Source organism: Hylobates moloch, unplaced genomic scaffold (genome assembly GCF_009828535.3).
Source record: "Hylobates moloch isolate HMO894 unplaced genomic scaffold, HMol_V3 SCAFFOLD_13, whole genome shotgun sequence".
NCBI lineage: Eukaryota > Metazoa > Chordata > Mammalia > Primates > Hylobatidae > Hylobates > Hylobates moloch.
In genome coordinates, this window is record NW_026652288.1 from 99,428,838 (window position 1) to 99,442,428 (window position 13,591).

Genomic DNA, 13,591 nt, shown 5'->3' on the forward strand with positions numbered 1-13,591 from the left:
TGGGACCTGGAACCAAGCATTCCCTGGATCAATGCCCAGTTTGGTCTCCATCTCTGTTCTTCAAGAGCGGTGTCCCCACCTGAGGCCACTGCACCAGCAACACTAGTCATGTCCCAATGTTGCCCCTAGGTGGTCCCAAAAGCTCCTATGTAATTACAAAACCATTCTGTGAAGATAAACCAAACATTTGGGAGAACAAAAATAAATGCCAGGTATTAAAATAAGGCTCCCTTTATTAAACAAATCAGACACAAGCACAAATCTGTGTGCTGGATAGCAGCAATGAGGAGGGGCCCCCAAAATATAAGCAGATGACGGCTAAAATCAATCAGAAATTTATTTTTCTTATGTTAAGTACAAAACACCTCTTTTCATCAGTGGACCCCACTCCTAGGCAACCTGGCCGTGGTGCCCAGATGCAGGCAGTATTCAAGATTTTCTTCCAAAGTCACCAGGGTGAAAAGCCGTTCTACTACAACCTCTACATGACCTTTTAAAGTATACAACTTATAGGACAGTCCTTTCTGGAGTACTGTGGAGGGTGAATCAAAGCTTCCAGTGTAAGTTTATTGTCTGGTGAAAACACCAGAGCCAAAAATTCCACCAAGGCCCTGGAAAGACTGGAGGCCCCTCTGTCTCATACAGTAATCATCCATGAGATCTCCTGGAGCCTGGGTGATCATTACGCCCATGATACCTGAGGCAGCGTGGACTCTGCCAGGGGCTCCTCAGACCCAAAGTAGAGCTCACTTTGGAGAGTCAGAGCTCACGGCCATTAGCACCGAAGGATGTGGCTGAAAGGCGCAGAGCAAGAAAGGGCTTCAGAGACCAGGCACAGGTTAATTTTAGAACTGGAGCACACATGAGAGTTGTAGTTTCACCACCAACAAGCTTATTCTCTCTAAGCTTTTGAATTTGCAGCAAATTAATTTGTGTGTGTGTGTGTGTGTGTGTGTGTGTGCTTGGGGGAGGAGGTGAACTGGGCTTTGATAGATACATGAAATGATGAAAAACCAAGAAAGAGCTGGGTGTGGTGGCATGTGCCTGTGGTCCCAGCTCCTCGGGAGGCTTGAAGGATGGCTTGAGCCTAAGGTTTGAGGCTCCAGTGTGCTACTATGATCACATCTGTGAATAGCCACTGCCCTCTATCCTAGACAACGTGGTTAGACCATGTCTCTAAGAAGAAAGAGAGAGAGAGAAAAAAAAAGCCAAAACAAGAAAGATAGATTGATAGATTGAGTGAGGCAACACAAGCATCCTTAGGAACAGAAGGAAGATCTGATGACTGACATTAACCTGTTAATATATACCATGGCTCTGTACAAAAATAAAAAGGTTCTCATAAGATTAACAATTTAAATAAATATTTGATAGAACATTCTTTCTCATTTTTATAGCTCATCTTTAGGGTTGATATTCAGTTCATGCTTCCCTTGCTGTTCTTGATCTAGAATTGCAATCACTTCATCAGCCTGTATTCGCTCCTGCAAAAAAGACAATTTACACATTTCTGTTACAAGCATAATAATCAGTCTCATCAGCAGACGCTTCCCAAACACTTCCTGGCATCCATCTGTACATGGGTTGATGCTAAATCCAGTTAAGCATTGAACACCTCCTCTTCATCCCCAGACAGATGCCTTCTCCTAACATTCCTAGGTCCTAAGCAATTACTTTCTAAGATTTCTCTCCTGCAAAGAACGATTGTATGTTCAACTGCTTCCTACCCTTTCTAATTCATGGCCCCATAGCCATCTCCAACTCAGTTCAGTGGTCAAGCTGAATTCACCATTTTCTCCCCAATAACCCGCTCTGTTCTTCACATAGGCTCTCTCTCGGTAAAGACCAACATCGCTCACCTATTTGCCTTAAAAGCCCGACCCTGGTTTCCTGCATCTGATAAGTCACCTACTCTGTTCTATCTGCTGTCTCTGCCCCTTTCTCCTCAATGCACTATCGTTGCCGTAGTTTAGGTCAGGGTTTCCCAATTTTGGCCTGATTGACATTTTTAGACCAAATAATTATTTGTTGAGGGGTGGGAGGGTGGTGCTGCCCTGTGCCCCGCAGGATGCTCAGTGACACCCCGTCCTCTCTACCTACCATAGGTGTCAATAACATCCTCCCCCACCAACCCCCAGATGTCCACTGGAGGGCAAAATTGCTCCCTCTTTTTTTTTTTTTTTTTTTTTGAGATGGAATTTTGCTCTTGTTGCCCAGGCTGGAGTGCAGTGATGTGATCTCGGCTCACTGCAACCTCTGCCTCCCGGGTTCAAGCGATTTTCCTGACTCAGCCTCCCAAGTACCTGGGTTTGCAGACACCCACCACCATGCCCGGCTAATTTTTTATATTTTTACCACGTTGACCAGGCTTGGTCTCAAACTCCCGACCTCAGGTGATCCACCTGCCTCGACCTCCCAAAGTACTGGGATTACAGGAGTGAGCCACTGCGCCCGGCCAATCGCTCCCTCTTGAGAGCCACGACTGTAAGTCCTCATCATCTCTTAATTACTGCCACAGCCTCCAAATTGCTGTCCCTGTTTCACTACTCACCCTCACATGCCTCTAATGAATCCTACTGGCTTATATCTGATTATATCTCTTTCCTGCTCAAAACTCTTCCATGGGTCCCCAAGGCTTGAAGTTTCAGGTCTACTTTTCTTGGTGTGCTTATAAGAAGTTGCCTTATACCTGTCTCTCTTCTTATTCCTACCTTTCTCTCTTCTTGAGGTTTATTTTGTCTCTCTCTTTCTCCTCACCTTATATTCCAACTTCTTAACTTACCTGAAGCTCCCTGAATGTAACACTTTCAAAAGAATTCCTTAATCCGATTCTGAATTAAGTGTTTCTCTGGATGTTCCCATTATATGCTACGCTTTCTTTTATTCCTCACATTAATCCATCAGCAGGTCCATTGGTCTACCTCCAAATTGTATCTCAATCCTTCCATCTCTTTTTACCTTCTCTAGTACTACTCCAGTCTAAGCCCACATGTTAGCTAAAGTAATCTTCTGTATCCTGTAACTCTGCAGGACTGGAGGAGATGTGTGTGTGTGTGTGTGCTGGCGTGGGGGGACTACAATGGCTTTCCACTAGTTAGAATAAAATTCACATTTCCTGATCAGCCTGTGGAATCTGGCTCCCGCCTCCTCCACCTCCTCTACTCATGCCACTCTCCCTCTTGTCTGCCATATTCCAGATGCTCTGGCTTTCTTTGTTTCTTGGTGACTCCAAACATCTTATTGTCTCTGGGCCTTTGCAGCTTGTCCTCTGCCTGGAATACTCTCCTCCAGACATTCATCTTAGTGGACTTCTCATTTCTTACGTTTCAGCTCACATGCCACTTGTTTGGCGAGGCCTCACAATTTGCTGCTCCTACCCTTTCACTCCGAAATCAGTTGTGTTGTTCCATTTTCCACACATCATTGGTCACTGTCTGAAAAATCTCTCGATTATTTATTTATTTATTTATTTATTTATTTACTTTTTTGGGGTCTGTTTCCTTCCACTAGAATGTAAGCTCCAGAAGAGCAGGGCATCTTATCTTCTTGGTCACTACTGTATTTTCAGTGCTCAGAAAAGCCACTGACATGTGGCAAGAGTTCTATTTTCTTTGATGAGTAAATGTATAAATGGATGAAGCCTTTCTCTGTCTAAAATGCCTCTCCCTAAAGAAATTGATCTTTTAAAGCTTTTTTTTCAAATGTCATCTCCTCAAAGAAGCCTTTTCGGATTGCTTTTTTATATCCCTCAAACCATGCATTTGCTGCTAAGGATTCTTAACCAAACCTTGCCCTGTGTTTTAATTAGTTGGGTCCTTGTATTATTTCTCCAATTTGACTTCAAGCTCCTTGAAAATAGGAATTATATCCTACTAGTGTGCATTCCTCATAGGCGGTCTTTAACACAGTGCCTGGGCACAGTAAGTTAAATAAATAACTATTTTACGAATTGAAAAAAAAGCCCCTTTCATTCAAGAGCTTGTAATAAAAAATGTTGACCAAAAGGCAACTAAAAGGACCAGATATACTAAATAACAGAAAACTAAGTTGCTGCCACGTCTAAATAAAAAGCCCGAGTACTACTTTACAAATATAAGGAAACCAATCTTTTTTTGTTTTTCTTTCCTTGAGACAGCGTCTCACCCTGTTGCCCAGGTTGGAGTGCAGTGGTGTGATCTCGGCTTACAGCAACCTCCACCTCCTGGGTTCAAGCGATTCTCCTGCCTCAGCCTCCCCAGTAGCTGGGATTACAGGCATATGCCACCACGCCTGGCTGATTTTTGTAATTTTAGTGGAGACGGGGTTTCGCCATGTTGGCCAGGCTGGTTTCGAACCCCTGACCTCAGGTGATCTGCCTGCCTTGGCCTCCCCAAGTGCTAGGATTACAGGACTGAGCCACTGCACCCGGCCGAGGAAAACAATCCTTATACTTAGCAAATGGACACACATACAAAGCTTTCACATCTGTTGACCCCAAGAAATGATCGTAATCCTGTCTCTCATTAAGGGAAAGAAATTCAAGGGCTGGAACCAATATATATGAAGCTTCGAACATCCTTGCATCCTTAAAAGGATGTTGCTAAATACTCCTTGAGAACTGAGACCCTTTAAAGTAATTGATAGTAAGCATGAGAATCGGCCAGCTCTAATGACTTGTTCATAGGTAGACATTTTGTTTTTTTTCAGAGATTCAATCTGAAAAAAGACGTCTAGGCCAGGAACTCCCAAACTCTGCTGCTGCACGTTAGAATCACCTGGGGAGCTTTTAAAACTCCTGAAACACAGATGTTAGTAGTTTGTAAAGATCAATAGATGATCTCCACGTGTAGCAAAGAATGATTCACAGCCTGGGCTAATTTAGCTGAGGAAAAAGTTCTGGTCATTTCCCACTGTGGCCACTAGATGCCGCTACGGCCTGAAGACTGGAGAGGTTTTCTAGTACTTTTCCATCAGAGGAAGGGACGTTGGCGTTGATGTTTCCTGATTACAAAGGGGCAAAGAGAACTTACTTTGTGTTAGCTTATTTTGAGAGAACAATACCTTGGAAGAGAGAGTTTGGATATTGAATGATGAAATACATTAAATGTCTGCTGAATTGAATACTAAAATAGTGAGGTAATATTTCAATAATTTTATCTTCACTGTCTACCCATTTACATAGGTTCCTTAGTTTAAAAAATAAAAGTGCTTTGGTGGAATGCTAGCATTTTGGAGATGGAAAATACCAGGATATAAAGTAATGATAGGGGAAGGCAATTGTTTGCTGCTCCCTTGAGGTTTTCAGGACTCTGTGCTCTGGTCCTTTTGTCAGGGCCTTTCTTTTTTTTCTTCTTCTTCTTCTTTTTTTTTTTTTTTGAGATAGAGTCTCACTCTTGTCGCCCAGGTTAGAGTGTGGTGGAGTGATCTCAGCTCACTGCAACCGCAGCCTCCACCTCCTGGGTTCAAGCGATTCTCCTGCCTCAGCCTCCCGAGCAGCTGGGATTACAGGTGCGCGCCACCACGCCCGGCTAATTTTTGTATTTTTAGTAGAGATGGGGTTTCACCATGTTGGCCAGGCTGGTCTCCAACTCCTGACCTCAGGTGATCCACCCACCTAGGCCTCCAAAAGTGCGGGGATTACAGGCGTGAGCCACCGCGCCCAGCCAGGGCCATTTTTTCTATGCCTGGCTATCATCTTTGCTTCTAGGTCTGAGCTTATAGAAGTCTTCCTTGATTCCCTGCTACAAAACGTATACTGCTCTCTTCTTACAGCCTATTTACTAGCTGTTCTGTCCAAGCTCCTCATAGTCCAGGACCTTGTTCTGTTCACCCTTCTACCCCTAGGGCCTACCTAGCAGAGTTTCCAAGGCAGATAATAATAGCTCTTCTGTACAATAAAAGGTCATAATAGGTCTTTTGTAAAATATGTTAAAGAATGGCTTAGGGAATGTGGGCAAACACTTTGTGAGTTAGATTTGATGGTGAAAAGTATATGAGAAAAACGCATTATTTTTAAATAGTTTCTGATGAAATTGGATTCAATTTAGGAACCTAAGAAGGACAACTGGATAGAATGCCAGTTTTAAGAATAGAATTTCATAGCTTCATCAATACTTGGGGCTGGAGAAGATTTGGAGGTCATCCAGTTAAGCCTCTGCTACGATGTTTTAGATTCCATTTCAGTGTTTCCTGTCAAGCAGTTGCCTGAGCTTTGATTGGAGCCATCCAATCAGTGCTTCCAACGCAGACAATTCTGCCAAACTGTGGTGACTATTTGAAAGTTATTCCTTGTGTTGAGCCCAAGTTTTCCCTCCAGGGCTTCTACCCATTGGTCTTAATTCATGCCTCTGCAGCTCCACAGGTAGAGACTATGACATCCGCCCACGGGCTTCCAAAACGATGAGCTCATGGCCTCCTCCTAGCTAAGTGTCTTCAGCTAGTTTGCATATAATAATATTGAAATACTTAATGTAATAACAGTAATAAGTAATAATAATTTTTAGGTTTCCTTGCCCTCTTTCAAATACGTTTCATAAATGATTCAACACTATTTCTTATGATTTGCGAGAAAACAAATCAGTCTCCTGGGTGACCAATGAAAAGCGATTCCTCCCTGATGCCACAGGGTTGTTTTCGTTTTTGTTTTTGTTTTGAGACAGAGTCTTGCCCTGTTGCCCAGGCTGAAGTGCAGTGGTGCGATCTCGGCTTACTGCAATTTACGCCTCCCAGGTTCAAGCGATTCTCCTGCCTCAGCTTCCCGAGTAACTGGAACTACAGGTGCATGCTACCATACCCAGCTAATTTTGTGTTTTTAGTAGAGATGGGGTTTCAGCATGTTGATCAGGCTGGTCTCGAACTCCTGACCTTAAGTGATCCACCCGCCTCGGCCTCCCAAAGTTCTGGGATTATAGGAGTGAGCCACTGTGCCCAGCCTTACAATTCGTTAATAAGCTCAAGGCAGATTAGTGACTATCGAATATCATTGACACAGCTATTTCTACAAACATCTTCACTTACTAGAACATATCTAACTAAGAACTGCTTTTACCCTCTTCTTTTCCTCAGATGAAGCAATTTAAAGGACTTCTCAGATAAAGCAGTTCATGAAGCAAGCCTAATTGGCTTTCTGGGTGCGTGAGAAACTCACCAATTCTCTATAAAGTGGGTCCAAGGTGAACCACAGAGCCACAGCGCATCTCTTTCCCTTGGTGACTGCCTTTACCCCATGAGGGTTCTCTCCTCCAGATGAGAAGCTGATCATGCGCCCACATTTTGGTTTTATAGAAGCCTGAGAAAGAAAGCAAAAATTAGACTTTCAATTGTTGTATCATAAACATTTCCACAACTTCCGCTTCTCTGGCTATGAGATTATTTGAGTTAAGGCCTGAGGCGAAGAATAAAGGAATCCTGGGATTGAAGATGATGTAAATTATCTCAATTTTCTCACTGTAAAACAAAGGTAAGGTCAAAATAATATATACCTCAGAAAATAAAAAAATGTTCAAGTAAAACGTGTAGCAAAGTCCACATACATAGTAATCATTCAATACATGCTATATGATAGCCTGCAAATTCAAAGAAGGCAAAGTTTTTCTCTCATAATTCATTCCTGTAGCTTTCGCACTAGCAAAGCATCTGGATACAAGGTAGGTGTCCATTCCATACTTGTGGAATTAACAAACAAACAAACAGGACATCTGCAGTGCTGGAAAAGTTTTTATTGATCTAGGTAGTGGTTACATGAGTGTATACGCTTTCTAATTTTTAAATTGTACATTCATGGTTTATGTGCTTTTCACAATACAAATATTTTTAAAAGTCAAAAGTCATAATTCTGTATGATATTTCATTTCCTTTACACTGTTGTTTCCCAGTGGTCGTTTAGGCATTGTTTGAACATCACCAGTGGTGAGAACTCCACACCCCTTGGAGTGGCCTATTCGCCATCGCCTTTAAGTGTTTTGAGACTGACACAGTCCTTCGCAGCATATGTACTGCTCAGGCAGAGCTGCCCACAGCGTTTAGGCAGAAGAGTGTAGTGAGAGAGACGGAAGTACTGCTGGGCTCACTGAGCCAGGGTAGAAGATCAAACAAGCTGCCTCTTCAAACTGAATGAGCTTAAGCAACTGAATATTAGAGGCCTTGCTTCTGTGTTTAAAGAAGTGTCTCATGTGAGTAGAGTCCATTTTGCCTTTCTTGGGAAATACAGAAACTTTATTCATTCCTCTGTATAGCTCCGGAAAGTAAAGTAAAACCAAAAAAAAGTGGCACTAGCCATTTTACTAGGTGAGAACATGGACTGGTTCTCACTAGCCATTTTCTGAATTGACTTGAGCTGACACATGCCCACAAATCTTTGGTTTCCTTCTGTGTAAAATGAGCTGGCTGGTTTGTCACTGCTAGCTTCAGGAAGAATATTTGAAAAATCTCCTAAAGTCCTTGATTGCTACATAACATAGGTACTCCCGGACTATGTGACTACACATGGAAGGTCACAGGTAGGTGGAGGAGTCAGAAAGCCAGAGAGACAGGTGGGTGCATATGTGTTTATGTGTGCACGTGTGTGTGTTTATGTCTGTGTGAGTCTGCATGTGTGTGTGTATGTGACTTGTGTGTGAGTGTTAAAGGGAAGAGCAGAAAAAAAGCAGTCAGTTTCTTGTTACTCTCCTATTCACAATAACTGAAGAGTGATTTGTCTTTGCTGGAATTGCTTTTCCTAAACAGCTTTACCAAGGCAACTGTTCTGATGTAAATCCACAGAGTTCACGAGTTATTCGTGTCCTCAGTATCAATCTGATTCTGTTTTTCTGGAGAAGGAATTTGTACATTTCCACATAGAAACAGCAAAATAAGTGAAACGTAAAACCTATGAAGTAGGATAGAAAAGGCTTCTGAGGCCGGACGTGGTGGCTCATGCCCATAATCCCAGCACTTTAAGAGGCCAAGGCAGGTGGATCACCTGAGGTCAGGAGTTTGAGACCAGCTTGGCCAACATGGTGAAACCCCGTCTCTACTAAAAATACAAAAATTAGCCAGATGTGTTGGTGGGCGCCTGTGATCCCAGCTACTCGGGAGGCTGAGGCTGGAGAATCGCTTGAGCCTGGGAGATGGAAGTTGCAGTGAGCCGAGATTGTGCCACTGCACTCCAGTCTGGGTGATAGAGAAAAAAAAAAAAGAAAGAGAGAGAGAGGAGAGAGAAGAAAGAAAGGAAAGAAAGAAAAAGAAAGAAAGAGAAAAGAGAAAGAAAGAAAAGAAAGAAAAGAAAGAAGGAAAGAAAGAAAAAGAAAGAAAGAGAAAAGAGAAAGAAAGAAAGAGAAAAGAAAGAAAAAGAAAGAAAGAGAAAAGAGAAAGAAAGAAAGAAAGAAAGAAAGAAAGAAAGAAGGAAAGAAAGAAAGAAAGAAAGGCCTTCTGAGTAAATGACCTTGGGATGTTGGAATTTCAGGTTTTCTGGGCTGCCCACTCCCTGGTGCTGGTCAGGACTCACTCAAACATGCGTTTGCCACTGTTTCTATGTGATTACCAAGTCTTGGTAACATCTTATAAGACTAAAGAAAGGATGTGGGGACAAATTAGTATTTTCTTTCTTCTGGAATTGAAAGTACTTTTAAACTTGAATAACTTTGGGAAAGTTTAGGAAAAGAAGCTGTGAACTGCGTGAGGCAGTTGGAACCGATTATAGGCGTGGATTCACAAGGATCTCTAAGACCCATCTCATCACACAGCGAACATCATCTGTTACATGTCAGGTATTTGGAGGAATAAACAAGCTTTAGTGAACATGCTTCCATGTGTCACATTGTTTCTACAGCAAAAATATGTTATGAAGTTTAGATAAATGATTATAAACATACTTTTGTAACACAGCCCCATTTATACTGAATTTAATTTTTCATGAAACAAATGGAACTCTTTAAATTTTATCTTCTTTGAACCTGCACAGAGAAACCAACATCCTTGAATTCCCAAGTCTCACAAACAAATGTTGCTATTGAAAAGAATCCATGTATCTTCCAAGTATACTAAGCATAATTTAAAGTAATCCTTTTGCTTTCCGTCTAACTGATGATCGATTTAGAAAAGCATTTGTGCTGTAATTGTCTTTAATAAAAGTAAAATTTCAGCCACCTTTTAGCTAATTACACAACTTCCAGATTTTTCCAAAGTAAAGGACTCAGAAGACGTTACTTCCTTGTGTGGCCTCAAGTTATGCCATTTCTGTGCTCCATTTGTCCCTCCACAGTCAAAGGGAAACTAAAACAGAAAAACACCCATTTTTGTTGTTGTTGTTGTTGTTGCTGGTACTAGAATAAACTTCCTGTGGGGAAGGATAAGAACTGCCTTATGTAAGAATTTTAGTTATCTACATTATTCCCTAAAATGTCATTGTATGCATTAATATGAAGTATTTGAGGAAATAAATGTTCTCAAACAGGAGCTTTTGGATTAAAAATTTGTTTAAATCAGTTTTAGTTTTTTTAGGGGAGGTTAGATTCTGGGTTTTTAAAAATAGTTATAGATTTTAATTAAAATTGTAGCACTCTGAAAGGAGAATATTATCTGCTTTCACATCTTTAAAAAGCAGAATTCCAGTTGACATTCAATGCAACAGGCATCCCTTGCTTTAAGCATCAAGCATTTCCAAATATGGCCACTAGATGGAGGAGAATCAAAGAAATCTTCCCAACCACCTGTTTGACTTTCTTTGAAACTGCGAAATGCCAGTATTTTTGTACCTCAGTTTCAGTGTTAGCAGAGATCAGAAATAAAATGCTTCCTGCACTCAAGCTTTCCCAGAAGTGCAAAAAACCTTCTGGATTTTAAACTCCAATACAGATCGTCAATCTTGATTTAGTTTATCAGATTATGGAGCATTAAAGTACTCCCATATTAACATTTAAGCTTTTTACCCAAAAAGTGAGGCATCATGACTTTTAACATACATTATTGTATGAAGTCACATGAAATATTTTTTCTTAGTTATTACAATTTTTCTAGACAATTTTAACCAGAATCCTCATAGGAATCACTTTTAAACCCAGTAATACATACTTTTTGATATTACCTGCTTATATCACAGTACTGTGTGATGAATGACATATGTGTGTCATGAATGACAGATATGTTTCACTAATGAGAAAAGCACGTAAGCGATGAGGGACAAGCATAAAATTCAAGAAAAGTTTAGAAATAGCTTCTATAATGCCAAAACTTTGAAGTTTATCACATACATGTCCCAACTACTTAGATTTTGTATGGTGGTAAGAGACACCTGGTCATCTATAATATGCTTACTTTCTCAATTGGAAAATGTTTTTTATTATTATTATACTTTTAAGTTCTAGGGTACATGTGCAGAATGTGCAGGTTTGTTACATAGGTATACACGTGCCATGGTGGTTTGCTGCACCCATCAAACCATTATCTACATTAGATATTTCTCCTAATATTAACCCCCTGACAGGTCCTGGTTGTGACATTCCCCTCCATGTCCATGTGTTCTCATTGTTCAGCTCCCACTTATGAGTGAGAACATGTGGTGTTTGGTTTTCTGTTCCTGTGTTTGTTTACTGAGAATGATGGTTTCCAGCTTCATCCATGTCCCTGAAAACGACATGAACTCATCCTTTTTATGGCTGCATAGTATTCCATGGTGTATATGTGCCACATTTTCTTTATGCAGTCTATCATTGATGGGCATTTGGGTTGGTTCCAAGTCTTTGCTATTGTGAACAGTGCTGCAGTAAACATACGTGTGCATGTGTCTTTATAGGAGAATGATTTATAATCCTTTGGGTATATACTCAGTAATGGAACTGCTGGGTCAAATGGTATTTCTGGCTTTAGATCCCTGAGGAATCGCCACACTGTCTTCCACAATGGTTGAACTAATTTACAGTCCCACCAACAGTGTAAAAGCGTTCCTATTTCTCCACATCCTCTCCAGCATCTGTTGTTTCCTGACTTTTTAATGATCGCCATTCTAAGTGGCGTGAGATGGTATCTCACTGTGGTTTTGATTTGCATTTCTCTAATGACCAGTGATGATGAGCTTTTTTTCATATGTTTGTTGGCCACATAAATGTCTTCTCTTGAGAAGTGTCTGTTCATATCCTTTTCCCACTTTTTGATGTGGTTGTTTTTTTTTTCTTGTAAATTTGTTAAAGTTCTTTGTAGATTCTAGATATTAGCCCTTTGTCAGATGGATAGGTTGCAAAAATTTTAAAACAGAAAACTGGGCTATATTCTTCAGGCTATGGAGGGTTTTTGACCATTCCATGGACCCTACCTGAGGTATGGTAGTGAGCAGTAAACTTTTGGCTTTACTAGCATTTTCTTTCAGGGTCTTTAAGTCCCAGTCCACCAAAACTGCTTCCTCGTTCTCCTTCCAACAGTCATAATCTGTCACCATGGTGATACTTCCATAACAAATTCCAGCCTCTTTAGTGAGAACCACCTCTGGAACTGTGGTCATGTTGATAACATCCACCCCCAGGTGCAGAACATGAAGCTTTCTGCTCAAGAGATAAAACGAGGTCCCTCAGTTGTGACCATTGTCCCCTTTGAATGTCACCAGAGTCCTAGCTTCTTAGCAGTCTCTATAAGAACCTCTCTCATTTGAGGGCTTGGCCCCCATTGGAATATGGCACACTCCTCTGGCACAAGAATGACTTCCATCATAGAAGGACTGAGGTCTCATAGTGGTCCCGTCAATGAACTGATCAATAATGACAATATCGCCAGGTTGAATCTCCTCCCTCAAGGAGCCACAAGCTGTGGTCCCTATGACATGTGTACAGCCCTCTTCCTTCAAAGCCCAGATGTTCGCCTGGTAGTTGACCTTGGAAGGCAGGATGGTGTGCTGCCTCCCATGCCTTGCAAGGAGGACACAATCAACATTTTTTATCTTCCCCAAACTTAAGGCTTCAAATGGCTTGCCAAATGGAGTATCCACATATTTTTCAGTTATTCCTTCTAAAATTTCTGGATCATCCAGGCCTGTTCCACCCATTATTCCAATCTTCATGGCAGTGGTGGTGGTGCTTGAGGCCACGTGTGCACAGGAAACGAAGCTGCAGTGGGCGAGCGCTCGGGACTAAGGGAACGAAGTGGGCCAAAGTGCGGCAGCTGTCGAAAATATATTTTTCTACCATTGTGTATGCTCTTTGGCTTGAAGACCAAAGGATGCTAACTATATGGTCTTTAAGTCGGCTTCTTTCCAAAGGCACAGGTTTGCTTAGGAAGATGGTGGTTGAATTGAACTTTTGATTTACTCTTTGTTTACATATTTGTGCATGTGTGTGTATATCGATTTTCAGGTATAAGTTTATTCCATACGGTCACAATCATATATCTCTCTATGCATATATATATGCAAATATATATATGTGTGTGTGTGTGTGTGTGTGTGTGTGTATATATATATACATATGAGGTCATGTCCGCATGGGAAAGGAAGCTGCAGTGGGCATATATATATATGTAGATATATATGTGTGTGTGTATATATATGGCGTATATATATACACACACACATATACATACACACATATATGATAATTTTAGGAACTATATATTTGAAGGCCAATGCTCAGTCCAAGTATGTAGAACACCA

General features: G+C 41.2%; 1 protein-coding gene and 1 pseudogene across 1 annotated transcript in view; both read right to left on the minus strand.

The window, feature by feature from the left end:
• Window positions 1-215: 215 nt before the first annotated feature.
• Window positions 216-13,591, minus strand: part of P3H2 (prolyl 3-hydroxylase 2) — a 169,239-nt gene continuing 155,863 nt past the window's right edge. Inside the window, exons 14-15 of the mRNA XM_032171904.2 lie at window positions 7,127-7,267; window positions 216-1,484 (exon numbers count right to left, since the gene is read on the minus strand). Of these exons, the coding sequence (XP_032027795.1) occupies window positions 1,392-1,484; window positions 7,127-7,267 (234 nt within the window). The 3' untranslated portion in view covers window positions 216-1,391. The remainder of the gene's footprint in view (window positions 1,485-7,126; window positions 7,268-13,591) is intronic.
• LOC131381028 (S-methyl-5'-thioadenosine phosphorylase-like) lies at window positions 7,287-13,416 on the minus strand (annotated as a pseudogene).